Source organism: Solanum tuberosum, unplaced genomic scaffold (genome assembly GCF_000226075.1).
Source record: "Solanum tuberosum cultivar DM 1-3 516 R44 unplaced genomic scaffold, SolTub_3.0 scf00244, whole genome shotgun sequence".
In the NCBI taxonomy this organism is placed as follows: domain Eukaryota; kingdom Viridiplantae; phylum Streptophyta; class Magnoliopsida; order Solanales; family Solanaceae; genus Solanum; species Solanum tuberosum.
This window is the reverse complement of record NW_006239181.1, coordinates 739,868-754,443: the sequence shown is the minus strand read 5'-3', so window position 1 is coordinate 754,443 and position 14,576 is coordinate 739,868. Positions and strand designations below refer to the sequence as shown.

Sequence of the window (14,576 nt, the reverse complement as noted above, 5' to 3'; positions counted from 1 at the left end):
AATTTTTAGCTATTGTGATTTGCAGTACTTTTTTTTAACATAATTTTGAAAATAATATTTATTACTCTGTTTGTTCTAATTTATATGGCACACGCAGAATTTCAAATATTAACCATTGTTTATATGTCTCTTTAATATATTAAGTTGTTAATTATTGTATTTTATAGTACATTTTGAACCTAATTTTTTAATAATATATGTTATTTGCCATGTCCCAATTTATGTGGCATTAATTGATAGATTTGTTGGAGTCGAGAGATTTATTTTGTTAATTATTGTAATTTATAGTTTTTTTTTCCGTCAATTTCAAACAATATATGTTGTTAATTGATAGAATAGTTTTAAAATGTAATTTTTTTAAAAAAATATGTGTGAATCTCCATGTCCCAATTTATGTGGCACATGTAAAGTTTTGACAATTAACCAAAATTTTAATACATTTAAAAAAATATTTTTAAGTCGTTAAATTTTAAGTAATTTAAATTGTTGTATTATTTATTACAATTTATAATGCTTTTAAAGTAGTTTAAATATTGTACTATTTATTATGATTTATAACAGTATTTTTTAAAATTTATGTCATATTATGGAATTTGAGAAGTTATTGAAATTTTTATATGATTTTAAAAATATTTTAAATTGTTAGCTATTGTGATTTGTAGTACTTTTTTTTAACATAATTTTGAAAATAATATTTATTAATCTATTTGTTCTAATTTATGTGGCACATGCAGAATTTCAAATATTAACCATTTTTTATATGTCTCTTTAATATATTAAGTTGTTAATTATTGTATTTTATAGTACATTTTGAACCTAATTTTTTAATAATATATGTTATTTGCCATGTCCCAATTTATGTGGCATTAATTGATAGATTTGTTGGAGTCGAGAGATTTATTTTGTTAATTATTGTAATTTATAGTTTCTTTTTCGTCAATTTCAAACAATATATGTTTATCATATAATCCATTTTATGTGGTACCAATAGAATTTAGAGAGTCAATTAAATTTTGTATATAAGTTTTAAATAATTAAGCTGTTAATTATTGTAATGTATAGTATTACTTATATTATTTTTAAATATATTTAAATATTATATCTTAGGTTTTTTATCCTAATTTATATGGCATTGATAGAATTTAAAGTGTGAAATAATTGTTAATTATTGTAATAGATAATATGGAGTATTTAAGTCATTTATAGTATAGTAATTAATATATAATACTCCTATCTAGTATTTAAGTGGAAGGTGGTGGGGCCCACTTAAATAGTTTGATTAAATATATTGGATATTAAGTAGTGATTTATAGTATTAGTAATTAATAATATATAATATGTAGTATTTAAGTGGAAGGTGATGGGGCCCACTTATATATTTTATATAGTAAGTATTGGACATTTGTAATGATTTTATTAGAACAATGATAGTAAATCCTAGACTCTTCTAATATATAGTAATTTATTTATTTATTTATTTTTACTTTAAAAAAAAACTCCATCTCAGTATCGCCAATATTGAAAAACAATAACGGGAAGGCTTGCGTTGCGTTGTGCTAAATAAGAACTTAAAATGACTGTTTAACTTGGAAAATGAAGTACACATCACTGGTGGCATATAAAAATTACAATATTAAAGTGTTGCTATCTTTCACTTAGATGGAAGGGAAAATGGTCCGATACACCTTTTAACTTTGTGATTTAAAATTGATAAAAAAAATTCGTTATAAAAGTGATTTACATATACTTATACTGTTATAAAAGCGGCTCACATATACCCTTTTAATTTAATGGAAGTGAAAATATTTTTAAATTTACTTTTAAAAAATCGACGTAGGGGTATATATGTTTCTTCTGGCAAAGTTTCCCTTGCGTATATGATTTTTCTCTCACACAGTTTTTTTTTTGACTTCTTTAATTCAATGGCTAATTTGAATATCTACCTTATAGATTTATTTGTTTAACATTATTTGAGTTTTTTATTTAATTTTTTTCTTTCATTTTTAGTGAAAAATATAAGAAATAAAAAGAAAAAACTGTTAATAAAAAAATGAGGAAAAAATTTAAAATATTTTTTTTTGGCTATATTGTAATATTTTTGGTATATATAAAAAATTAATTGGGACATCTATGATAAATTTTACAAAAAAATAAGTGAAAAAATAAATTTAACCATCAAAATACTTAACTCAAAAAATAGTTTTTAAATCAAAAAAATAAATTTAAAATTATTTTTTTCACTCTCGTTAAATCAAAATGCTATATCTAAATTATTTGTGTAATAACTAATAAAGAGTATATCAGATCTAAATCACAAAATTAAGACATATCGGTCGTACATCAATTGGCTTGCTAGATCTCCATTCTCACTTTAGTTACTTTGCGTTTTTTGTACTAATTAAATTTTAATTCAGCCGTAGACCGGATGAGATTGAGATGTACTCGTGTGAATTCAGAAATCACAAGTTAATTTTTTCCTTAAGAATATTAATACTAATCATCTATCCAGTTATTACGTAATAGACATATCAAATAATCATGACACCATTAAAGTTTATTAATACTCCCTCCATTTCAAATTAATTGAATTGTTGAGACATTTTTATTTTTCAAATTCACTTAATTGTTCAATTTTTAAGACTACTTTTAGAATGTTCTTTCAATTTTACCCTTCATTAGTTGGTATTGGAAATAGTTATTAATTACTCCCTCTATTTCAAATTAATTGAATTGTTGAGACATTTTTCATTTTTCAAATTAACTTAATTGTTCAATTTTCAAGACTGCTTTTAGAATTTTCTTCCAAATTTACCCTTCAATAGTTAGTATTGGAATTAGTTACTAATTAATGTTTAGTTATTTTAATCATAAATTTGATAATAATTAATAAGGGTAAAAATGAAAAGTTATGCCTAATTTATGTCTTAATCTTCTTTTCTTAAAGGGTGTGAAACAACCTCAACAATTCAATTAATTTGAAATGGAAGGAGTATTTCCATGAAAAAATAAATAGTCACAAACATTATTACAAATCTAGGTGGACATGCATGGAAGGAAAAACATAAATGCACAACTTAAAATATCGTAATCTCTAAAATTTCATATCAATTAAAAAAATTACAAAACACCCTTCTCATATACATCCCTAACCCTTTCGGATACATTCATCCCCTCTCGAATACATCTCTATCCCCTCTTCGATATATCCCTCAAATTAAGTAATGTATCATTTGTAATATATCGGACAACCAAAAAATGTATCAGAGAGCAATGAAAAATTCAAGATTTTTGTAATTGAGAAAACTTTCAAAATAGGATGTAACTATCCCCAAATATATGAAATTTCTATACTTTATACTAAATTCAATTTATTTGACAAGAAAAGAAAGACTGCATGCAATTGAGATGGAATATAGAAATGGATACATGTATCTATTTAATATGTCTATTATTATCAAAGGTCTGTTTGGTTGCTGGTTAGAGTTTCGGGGAAACAAGACTGCTATGAATCTCTCATATCATTTGTACAACTAGTAAATGTATACACTTTCTGCTCGTTTCGTTGTCAAATTCATTACATTTCTTGTACATAAAGAATCAAATAAATTGCAAAATTTCATCCCTGTGAAGGGAAAACTTGGGCGCAGAATCAACAAATGGAAGCATCGTAGTCTACTACACAACATGCAGAACTTACTTTCCTTTTTAAATCTCCTGCAGAAGGAAGAGCCATTATCATTGACTTGGGGGAGTATCCTCGGTGCCCTTTGCTTTTCCTCTGAGCATGTCTGTAAAACCACCTCTCATGATCCGCCTAAATCTTGTGTCTTCTGCTGGTGCTGCATGTGTGAGGACAGGCCTCAGAGGTTCAACCTCCACTGGTGGTGGTGGTGATGTTGGATCTCCAGCTTCCCTTTTCCCTAGTAAACCACCTTCACCGAAGAAGCTGCTTACTGATGATGCAATTCCCAGATGAGCACCCATTACCTTACTAATCGTATCAAATGTTCCACCAGATCTTTCCCTCATTACGATCTCCAGAGCTTCTTTGTGTGCTGGATCAAGAGAATCAGCATCTTTTAACAGATTTTGAATTGCAGGTAGAAGGAAGTCTCTGACACTTGAAGCAGAAAGATCTACAACAGAACAATCATAAACTGAGTAAAGGAAAATTCCAATGAAACTGTCCAGACAAAATGCGAAAAAGCAGATGAAGGTCAGTGCGCGACATTTAGGCTTCAATAGCACATGTAGTTACATTTTTGTATTACAGTAGTACACTACACAACCAGAGGAAAAGAGATCAATAGAAATTGTCCTTAGACCTTCTTCTGACTTTTGCATCCCCTCTGACATTTGATAGATCAGTTGCACCTTCATAGCTTAGAGACTACATAATGAATGCTTTTAGTATTCAGTAGAGACAGTCCCAGCAGTCATGTTTCTGCCAAACCTTCTTCAGTCCTGAAGGTACCTATGGCCTCTTTCACTAATTTGAGAGTTTCCTGGCTCTCACTTAACTATCTCAGAACAGGTCCGTCACACACTTGTATTAACATGAACAAGAAAAGGATGCACACTAAACCCAACAAATCACAATCAGCCATTTATGTTAACTTCAACAAGTATTTAAGTAAAAAATCGGCCATTTTTTAGGTAATTAACTCCTCTTGATGGGACAAAACTCCACGAATCACTTTAATCAACCATTATTGCTAAAGGTAGTTTCACAACCAAATTTCAGGATATTAACCACCTGTATCAGTCCACTGCAACACATAGTTTATTGTACTCTGATTTATCTCTCAAGAAGCAGCTAAACCTGGAGGCTGATCATTTTGAAGAACATTTATATCTTCAGAAAGTAAAGAGATGTATGAAGGAGAAAAATAGAAGAATAATTAAAAGGAGCAAACCGGTAGCATCAAGAGCACGAATTGATTCACAAAATGTGTTGGCTCTCTCACGGCGACGCATCATGTCACTTGAAGGAGGAGGTGTTGCTGTGAGTAGGAAAATCTTGGACAACAAATGTATGCTAAAGTTAAAGAAAGTTAATGAGAAATAGAAATCAAAACTAGTTCTGGCACACATTATAAAAATGCATTGCTACTTCAAGCAGTGCATGAAAGCTAACAGGTTGAGGATATAATCTCTAAGTCCCTCCGTGGTATGTGGCACTGCCATCACCAATGCACGAACTACAGCTAATGTAGCTTCATGTGATCCATCCTCAAGAAAAGCATCCATTTGAACACGTATTTTATCAACAATCTAGCGAGAAAGTTAGAACAGAACGTCTCATTAAAGCCTCTAGATGAACACAGAACAACAATGACACCAGATATTTAAGCAAAAACCCTATACCGCATCATTTTTATACTGCTGTGCCACAGCTCCGAAAGCATCAATACTGGCATATTTCACATTCAAGTTTTGGTCAGAACCAAGCGTTACAAGAGCAGGCAAAACATGTGTTGAGGCAACCTTGGCATCAATACATGGAACCTGGTGAAAAAACAAGAATGATCAAAGTAAGTCGCAGACCATGCTTAAATTTAAGCAATTTCACAAAAACCAAAGGTCGTACAATGACTTTATAAAGATTGGCAGCTGTCGCCTTCATGTTTATTTCAGAGCTCACAACCATTTCCCAGAGGATGTTAAAAATCATATTGTGATGTTCATCAAAAGTGCTGCAGAAAAATATAGTCAGCCATCATCTAAGGAGTTCAGACACAGAACTGTAATGCCTTTATTAAAATGGCACAAACCAAAGAAAGCGAACAGAAAAGAAAATCTCGCGCTTCACTGTCTGACTCTCTTGTCCTGAAGTTTGAATCAAGAGATTTCTCAAGTACTCTGTCAGTAGTTCATGCTTCCTAGGAGATCCTAAAACACCTGCCAGCAGGAGAGGCAGGACACCGATGGTAGCAAGTCTTTCAGCTACTGCAGTTTTCGGTTTCAAACCTGTTGAGGAGCAAATCAAAACCAATTTAGTAAGGTCTAAACATGATCTATCACTTAAAAGGTTTGATGAAAACAAGAAGTTTTTAACTCATTACCTCTTATTCTTGATTGGTATGTTGCAGGGAAATATGATAAATCACCATCATCACCAACTGCCACCAAGAATACAGGTAGCATGATGTGTGTCAGGTAAGGTTCCCCGAGCAGGTCTGAAACTGCCAATAAAAACTGCATTGCAAAATTAAAGACGAATCCGGGAACAAGGAGGCATTTCCAAAACTAAAGCACCAAAAGTTAAGAGAAACAATTCAAGCTACCCGCGTGATTCGATTCCTTAGGTTATCTTCCTTCTGAGGTAATAGAGAGGCTAGTTCAATCAATGCTGAAAAGCAGTCGATATGCAACCACTCAAGAGAAGGCCAGTCCATCTTTCCTCTGCATAGACAATTCAAATATCTAGCAAGTATTAACTATACACTGTGAGAGCACCTTTGAAGAAGGAATAGAAAGGTAGATTAGAAACACAGGTAAAAGGGGATATTACCCAGCATACTGTTCAAGAACTGAAGTAGAAAAGACTAATCTTTCATCATCCGAAACCAATGGGAATGGACAGGTATCAATAGCTTTCTTGCGTACAAATGGAAACAACTCCGTCAGTAAGCGCAGCAGAACATCTATGTTCCACCGCTCTCTCTCTCCTAAAGCACGAAGATGTGACTCGATAGAACCTTCCACCCCTGAAAGTGGTTGACAACGCTGGAAGTAGGGATTTTGTATCAGCTCCATGTTTAAGACAAGTTACTGCTTCAGTGAGGAGAACTAAGTAAATGCAGAATCCATACCTGAGCAGAGCCCAATGCATGAGATAGTAAAACTTGTAGCAAGTGATCCAATTCCTTCCCCCAGTTTACTAAAGCTGGAACAAGTTCCTTGATTGTTGTTTCCACTACCACTCCAGATGGATCACACACCAATTGAAACATCATCTCCTCAACCTTTACGCACACAACAAAAAAAATAGGAATTGGAGAAAATCCATTTATGTATATGCTATCATCTAATCAGTTTGGGCAGCCACATTAAGACCAGGGGAGGGAAAATGCTCCATTCCTAGACTACGGAGCTTACTTTGTGGGAAATTCTCTCAAGTCACATTTCTTCTCCATGATTGCCTTGAAGCTTATGTAGTGAGGCTGACCTTGAAATATTTGTCCCTACTTGGGAAGAAAGGCAGAAGCAACGCCAAGTTATGAGAAGAAGCCTCCCGAACAACTGTAGCAGAATCCTCAATGAGCTGTTGCACAATAGACAAGATAAGAGAATCTCGAATCTCAGGGCGCACGAATTCAGCAAGTTCCCCACAAGATTGAGCAACTAGCAAGCGGCGCTCCTCATACATGTGATTGATCTACACATCACAACAATTACACCCAGTGTGAAGTAGCAAGAGTAAATGGAGTATATGGTAAAATCATGAGAGCTTCGAGCAGAATGGATAGAAATAAATCTCACTTGTTCCCAACACTGAGGAAGTAGTTCAGTTTCCGTCCTCATCTCTCCAACATTTCTGGCAAGAGTGACACAAGCCTAAACATGATACAAAAATTTGGTGGAATGCTCTACTTTTTGACGAAATTTTAGTATGAAACAAAGGTTTTGCAGTCTTACATCCATTATAATCCGTCTCTGTTCTTCATCGGGACGCTTGATTAAGTTGAATAATGTATGGGTCAAGGAATCCCGTGTACTGCTATCTGGGTGACGCTCAATTGCGCACATTATAAGAGGAAGAAGCTCCTGCAAGATACAACACCAATAAAATGGAATGCCAGCTACTTAGTCTAGAATTTTTTAAAATCCCTTATTGTTGCTGAAAATTATTTAGGAGCTGCTGAAACAAAATATGGAAAGAAAAGTGTGAGTGGATGTTGAAGATATGTTAGGATAGTTGTAGCTTTTTTTTTAAAGATATGTAAAAACACTTGTGAGTGGGAAGAGACTTTTTCAATGGAAAAACACCCTTCAAGCACAACTTCATTGGAAATATAACTTTTTCTTGGAAAAACTCAACGAGCACATGTTTTTCAGGGGAAAAAAATATAAAACTTGAGAAGATTTTCTCAGAAGGATAAGTTAAGGGGTTAGAACATCATAATTCAGAAGAATAAGTTTTAGAATAAAAAATGGCAAAACATACCTCTCGGTGGTTGATCAATACATAAGGTACAATTTTTGGCAATGCATCTGAAAGGATCTGAATAGTCCCCAAACCCTGCGAAATCCAAAAAATTTAAAGCATAATAGCCTAGCAAAAATGTTACCAGATAAGGGTTACCATGTATACATCTGAGAGAGAGAGAGCTTACAATCTTTTGAGCATTTGATTCAACCAATAGATTGTCTGGTTTTAAGATTAGTCCTTTAGCTTCTGCAGGTAGCTCACCATTGTGTTTGAGTACATTCTCAACTTTATCACCAACACAATTATCATGTGAAACTTCTACTACTCTCTCAGGTTCAGTAATTGTGTCAGCAGAGGTTTGAGTCATCAATAACTGAGAATCAGAGGTTTGAGTCATCGATAACTGAGAACCTGCAGCTCCTAAATCTCCAGAAGAAACACCAGCTGAATCATCAAAGACATTATGATCACTTGATTTTTCAACTTCATTTTCAGGACATGTATTTCTAGTTTCTTCATTGATATTTTCAAGAGACTCGCTGTTCAAAGAATTTGTTGCCAGTTTCAACCTCTGGATTTCATTCTGTAGAACCTTTATCTCTTCCTTGTAACTGTCTGTTGATGGTAAGTCAACACCTTCAAAATCACTTGCTACGAAATTCCGAGCAGAACGAGCACCCTCTATATGCATTTTTAGCGAAGTTATTTCAGCTCTGCATTCATTCAATTCATGTCTTTGACTCTCTAGAGACTGCTTCAAACTCTGAACCTGAAGTACGATTATTCAACTATGAGGTATGTGCATGCTACACATGAAAACTCTTGTAAAAACATAGAACACACAAAAGAAATTACCAGAATCTCCTTGTCCTTCATTTCCTTCTGCAAAGCTTCCAAGGATTTTGCCAATACTGTGACTTGGGCATCTGCCATATCTTTACTCTTCAGCAAGGACTGCTTTTCATGTTTCAGCTTGTCATTTTCTTTCACCAACAACTCGTTTTTTCTAAGCATAGCAATTTTTTCCTACAAATAATCCACGATTCTTTTCAAAAATAGCACACGAGAATAAAGCACCAGCGACATATGTTTAGAGTTTTCAGTAAATAAAGTAAGAACTTTGTCAGTTCCGTTGTCGACTGCTCCCACCAACTTTAAGACATTTGATAGAGAAGTATCAAGTAATTCACGTTCTTGTTCAAAAAAGCAGTATAATTACGCAGACGTAACGGATAAATGTTTTACTTTAATGCTTATCTAGAGAGAGTGAGGCTTCTTTTCTCTAAGATTTCCTTGCAGAGATGGGCTTAGGAATCATGGATGATGCAGACTAGAGTTTAAGTGGCAGAAATGAATTGGCAGAATTTCTTGATTGAATTTCCGTCTGAAAGGAAGCGGAGAGGATAAGATGGGTGAGTGGTCCTGGATAGTGAAAAATTATTGCTAGAAAGCTGGTCACCATTAACAGGCTGCAACAGGAGTCGGAGCCCAATCACATTCGGGAAAGCTAAGTGGGATTACCTCCTCATTATAGTCTGAAAATATATTTAAAACAGTTGAAGGGCTTACTCTGTATTGTCTAAACTCAAAAAAAATTAATAGGAAAAAAAGATTAATATTGGACTAGTCTTAGATCTGAAGGCCTAAATTTGACACCAAACAGTATCCGAAGGTCTCTAATAGCAGACAGGAGAAAATAGAATTGTAAGCAAAATCAGATGTGATGCAAGTAAGGTATGCAAAGACAAAACCAGGACTTGAAAGAGAAAGCATTCATACCTAATGCACAATAAGATAACAAAATGGATGTATTGTTCCTTCCCAAATTAAATCGTGACAAAATAGAGAATTATAATTCAGTGCTGGAAGAAGGAAGGATAGAGTAAATCACTTAAAATTTATAGTTACCCTAGCTTGACTGTAAGAGATGTGAAGTGTACACATATGATATTAACGTAGATTTTACTACCCAGATGGATTTTAGTGGCAAGCATACATGTCATAAAACAGGTTGTATCAACTGTTCAAAAAGTACCTCAGCAGCCTCTGAGGTGGAAGACAGGTACTGGTAATAGTAATGGCGCAAAGCATCTGGAATGCATGCAGAGGAGTTCTGTTGAACATCTAGGTCTTGATCAGTAACCTGTCATACATAATAAAGAAGTTACCAACACTTCTAAAATGACATCTCAGCATAGTGCCAACGATCTGATGTACGTGTCTCACTAGTCCTGTTATGGTCAAGGCCCTCCGCCTAGTAAGTGCATAAATTAGATGAGGGGCTGTACAGTAAAGGCATCTGAAAGACGATGATAGAATAATAGAAAACTCATTACCCAATTCAAACCGTGCCAGAGTACCCTTTTACGTTTGGTGGGATATGGTAAATAGCACCCTTCCCCCTAAACTTCCCCGCCCAGGAGCCAAACAGCAAGTTTTTCCAATTTTGATCCCTGGGTGAATCGAATCCCCAACCTCATGGCTGGAGGTGAGGCCCCTATCCTGAAATACTACTTTTATAAACCAAGTTTTTACTCTTTCCAGTATGAGATTTCCAAGGGCTGATATTTTAGAAGAAGCCATGAAATATTTCTAAGTAGTTTCCAAGATTTTAACTCTGAAAAAACAACTGCCTTACTGAGATGTGTCCCAAAATTGCTTTTAATTACCTCCAATCCATAATATATAAAAATTGTTCCATTTTCTGAGATAATTGACAAGCTGAATATCATGGTTCATTGAAACGTTGACGGATGAATGAAAAAGAGAAATTCTTGGTCTCTAGTACATGAGGAATAAATTTTCCTAATCTGATTATGGAATGAACCTTTGCCTTTACATTTTCACATATCTTGTACAACCCCAACTGCTCAACAGTCTAATCCTGACTCTTGACCAACCGGAAGCAAAGGTGATTACAAAGTGAAGTTCAAGACGTAACTGCGGCCTGATTGAATAGAATTAAACAAAAGGCATTGGTTGCTAGTATAGAATCAATTATTTTACTTTCTCTTCTGGGGAAACATTGATTACCTTGACATCTGCTCATAGTCTCAGTTTTTACAAAGTGAAGTTCAAGACGTAAATGTGGCCTGGTTGAATAGAATTAAAAAAAAGGCATTGGTTGCTAGTATAGAATCAATTATTTTACTTTCTCTTCTGGGGAAACATTGATTACCTTGACATCTGCTCATAGTCTCAGTTTTTACAAAGTGAAGTTCAAGACGTAAATGTGGCCTGGTTGAATAGAATTAAAAAAAAAAGGCATTGGTTGCTAGTATAGAATCAATTATTCTACTTTCTCTTCTTGGGAAGCATTGATTACCTTGACATCTGCTCATAGTCTCAGTTTTTTCCCTTTTAATTGTGGGATATAATATAACATCTTCTACATCTAAGTGGTAGTCACCTTAGAACATATTCCCTCCATTCCAGTTTGTGTGACAACATTTCCTTTTTAGTCCTCTCCAAAAAGATATATAACTTTCTAAACTTTTTTGAAAAAAAAAAACTTAATTTAAGCTTCTCAATTTACGCTTAATGACGAACTTTTATAGCCATGCAAATGTCATCACATGTTTCAGACCATAAGTTTTCAAAAGTCTTACGACCATACAAATGTTATGGCATGTCTAAGATTACAAGTTTTAAGAGTTTTCAGTTCTTTCTTGAACTCCATATTAGTCAAACTATGCCATATAAATTGAAACAAGGGAGTACCGGAGAATATTGAATTATTTTTTATACCTTTTATAGAAACCTAGCAGTCCCATAGGAGCATTTTCATATAGTAACTAAAATTTATTGAAAATGTGATAATTTCTATATGCGAGGGGGATTTTTCAAAGTCTACCCATTATCTATACACGTCAGAACATCATGTGTGCTCCAAAATAAATCCAATGGTCTTTTGAATTTTAGGGCAGGCCGCTGGGGATATAGGGAACCGTGTTTAAAGGACACACTACTTACTATATCTTCACATTTAACATAAATTAAGAAAAGAGGCCACGCTACTTAAAGGTCTACCAGGAATTTGGCTAATCATTTCTCAATATATATAAGTACTTGTAATTTCTGTCATGGAGATGTCGGCTGCAGCATTTATGTTTAACATAGCTGAAGCTCCAAATTTTTAGGTTATCATAATTAATAGACCAAACAGGTGGAAATACGGAAGAAGAAGATATGGAAAACTGAACATATAGCTCCATGACACAATGTAGATAAAAATGCAATTTTTCTTCAGTTTAGTGATGAACATCAAGAAATCAGCAAGTCGCCTTTCCATCAATTATTACCTCTTCCAATAATGTCATTGCAGTCAAGCGATATCCTGCTAATAGTAAATACTCCTTTACAGCATAGTTCAAATCCTTCCGCTCATTATCCTTCAAAGGACCCAAATCAGAGAAAGAACCTTCCCTCTTCTGCTGTTGAAAATCCGTTCCATGGTTTTCGGAGGGATCGATCTTTGAATCTGCATGATAAATATACAGATCTATTCACATATACAAAATGACAATATTCAACGCAGACATATGCAACCCATATCTATGACAGAATCACCAATCCTTCCAAAAACTACCTTAAGCTCAGACATGATGAGCCTATCATTTATCCTGACATCAATTCTACATCTGCCTCGTGATACAACTTCAATTAAAAATATTATTACAGACTAGACTAGTTAACATTTGCAAGAACTTTATCTGAATGAATGAGCTAAGGAAATGAAGTTAATATTAGAAGAGGCAATTAAAATGCAGAACAGTTTTAGGGATATACCACTTATTGGACAAGGAATAGTCTGACTTTTCTTTTGCAACTCACTCTTTAGCTGCACAATGTCCTCTTGAGATAAACGAAACTCATATTCACAGAGTGCCAACTTTTCTTCCAGAGCTTCTTTCTCTTCAAGCAGACTTTGGGGATCCGCAACTGTTTTCATAAATGAATAGCTATTAGTCATGAAAGATAAATTATATATAGGACCATGAGAACTAAAAAGTATAAGTGAGGTTGTAATTATTACTACTGAACACTGTCAATAATGAAGAACAAAATGCTTGAGATTCTACACAGAATCAGTGAAATTCAGCCAAATCCAAATCAAGATACCCCCAGTCCCACTCCTTTTCTCTGAAGTGGAAAATGGCGGCTAAACCTCTAGCAATGATTTCTAATCTATTTGAAGCCTCTGTTATTGAATGTGACATTCTAAACTGATGGATAAAGCTTTGTCTAAAAATCGCATACCAAAAGGCTGCATCGTCAAAATCCTCATCACAGAATTTAATTGCAAAATGTTGGACTCTTACTCAATTAAATGGTATACTCCACCAGAAAAACTAGGTGATTTCTTCCAATTTGCCTAATCTTTGGTGGCAAAGTTAAGCAATACTTGTGCTGGTGGGAGGTAGCAAGCAGTGGCGGATCTATTAAGGCATCTGGGGGTGCCACGCCACCCCCGAACTTCGACGGAAACTCTATATATACATAGGTATATATATATAATATTTATATTTATATAAAGCGTGCCACCCACAGAACAAAATTGGCTTGTGGTGCCACGGTAGGAGGGCAACTTTAGAAGGCTAATGTTGCGGGTTCGAATCCCATTTGTACCTATTTTTTTGAGAAAGACATTTTTTTAAGAAAAAGGAAATTGTTGCACACGTTCTTTTAAGAAAAATTAGAGAACTAAAATTAATTTATATCGAAAAGATGAATAATTTAATCAAATATAAAATTAATTTAATCGATAAGTCTATTTGGCACCCACGGAGTCTAAATCCTGGATCCGCCACTGGTAGCAAGTACCTGATGGAATAGTTGAGGTATGTACAAACTAGCTGGGACACCACCATCATAAAATGTTAGTATATGCCACCAGTTGCAGGTCGCTCTTCTCATACGACGGCATCTTATTTTTAAAACCAGCATATAGTTCTTATTTATTTGGGTTAATCATTTGTTCTTAACATCAAGAACTTCAGCAGAAGATGAGCTCAATTAAACAAGCTTCAAGATTGTGCAGGGCTAACTCACATGTAAATGTATTTGAGGTTTTCTTTACTGAACCAAATATCAATGTTCTAATTTTCTAAGAGATTTCATTCGAAGTGCTAAATTTGGAGATCTAGCCATCATGATGTATCTTTGTTGATTTATATATTACCATAACTTGAATTCTTGACTGTCCAATGCATAAATTGACCAGTCTTCAATCTTTTTGCCGACATTAATGTAGAAACTTTTCTACCCAAAAATTTCATACATACATAATAACATAAAAATAAAAGTGTAATAACAATTTGAACTTCTACTTTGACAGAAAATACATATGAAGCTTCTAACAGAAAAAGTTTTTCTCTTTCCTTCCTCTTTTTTTTTTTTTTTTTTTATTTTCATTTTTTTT

At 34.0% G+C, this 14,576-nt stretch overlaps 1 protein-coding gene across 2 annotated transcripts in view; it reads right to left on the bottom strand.

Moving 5' to 3' along the window:
* Window positions 1-3,483: 3,483 nt before the first annotated feature.
* The window catches only part of LOC102582556 (lisH domain and HEAT repeat-containing protein KIAA1468 homolog), a 12,842-nt gene continuing 1,749 nt past the window's right edge, over window positions 3,484-14,576 (bottom strand). The window contains exons 2-21 of one of the 2 annotated variants that reach the window (XM_015313619.1): window positions 12,944-13,096; window positions 12,457-12,635; window positions 10,191-10,298; window positions 9,011-9,181; window positions 8,340-8,924; window positions 8,171-8,245; window positions 7,642-7,770; window positions 7,486-7,560; window positions 7,172-7,381; window positions 6,816-6,968; window positions 6,515-6,729; window positions 6,288-6,405; window positions 6,066-6,198; window positions 5,775-5,970; window positions 5,591-5,696; window positions 5,368-5,508; window positions 5,151-5,274; window positions 4,917-5,033; window positions 4,757-4,829; window positions 4,053-4,136 (exon numbers count right to left, since the gene is read on the bottom strand). In XM_015313619.1, coding sequence (XP_015169105.1) covers window positions 4,762-4,829; window positions 4,917-5,033; window positions 5,151-5,274; window positions 5,368-5,508; window positions 5,591-5,696; window positions 5,775-5,970; window positions 6,066-6,198; window positions 6,288-6,405; window positions 6,515-6,729; window positions 6,816-6,968; window positions 7,172-7,381; window positions 7,486-7,560; window positions 7,642-7,770; window positions 8,171-8,245; window positions 8,340-8,924; window positions 9,011-9,181; window positions 10,191-10,298; window positions 12,457-12,635; window positions 12,944-13,096 — 3,056 coding nt within the window. In that variant the 3' untranslated portion in view covers window positions 4,053-4,136; window positions 4,757-4,761. Of the gene's footprint in view, window positions 4,137-4,756; window positions 4,830-4,916; window positions 5,034-5,150; window positions 5,275-5,367; window positions 5,509-5,590; window positions 5,697-5,774; window positions 5,971-6,065; window positions 6,199-6,287; window positions 6,406-6,514; window positions 6,730-6,815; window positions 6,969-7,171; window positions 7,382-7,485; window positions 7,561-7,641; window positions 7,771-8,170; window positions 8,246-8,339; window positions 8,925-9,010; window positions 9,182-10,190; window positions 10,299-12,456; window positions 12,636-12,943; window positions 13,097-14,576 lie in introns of both variants that reach the window. The other variant, XM_006357764.2, reaches the window with a different exon arrangement.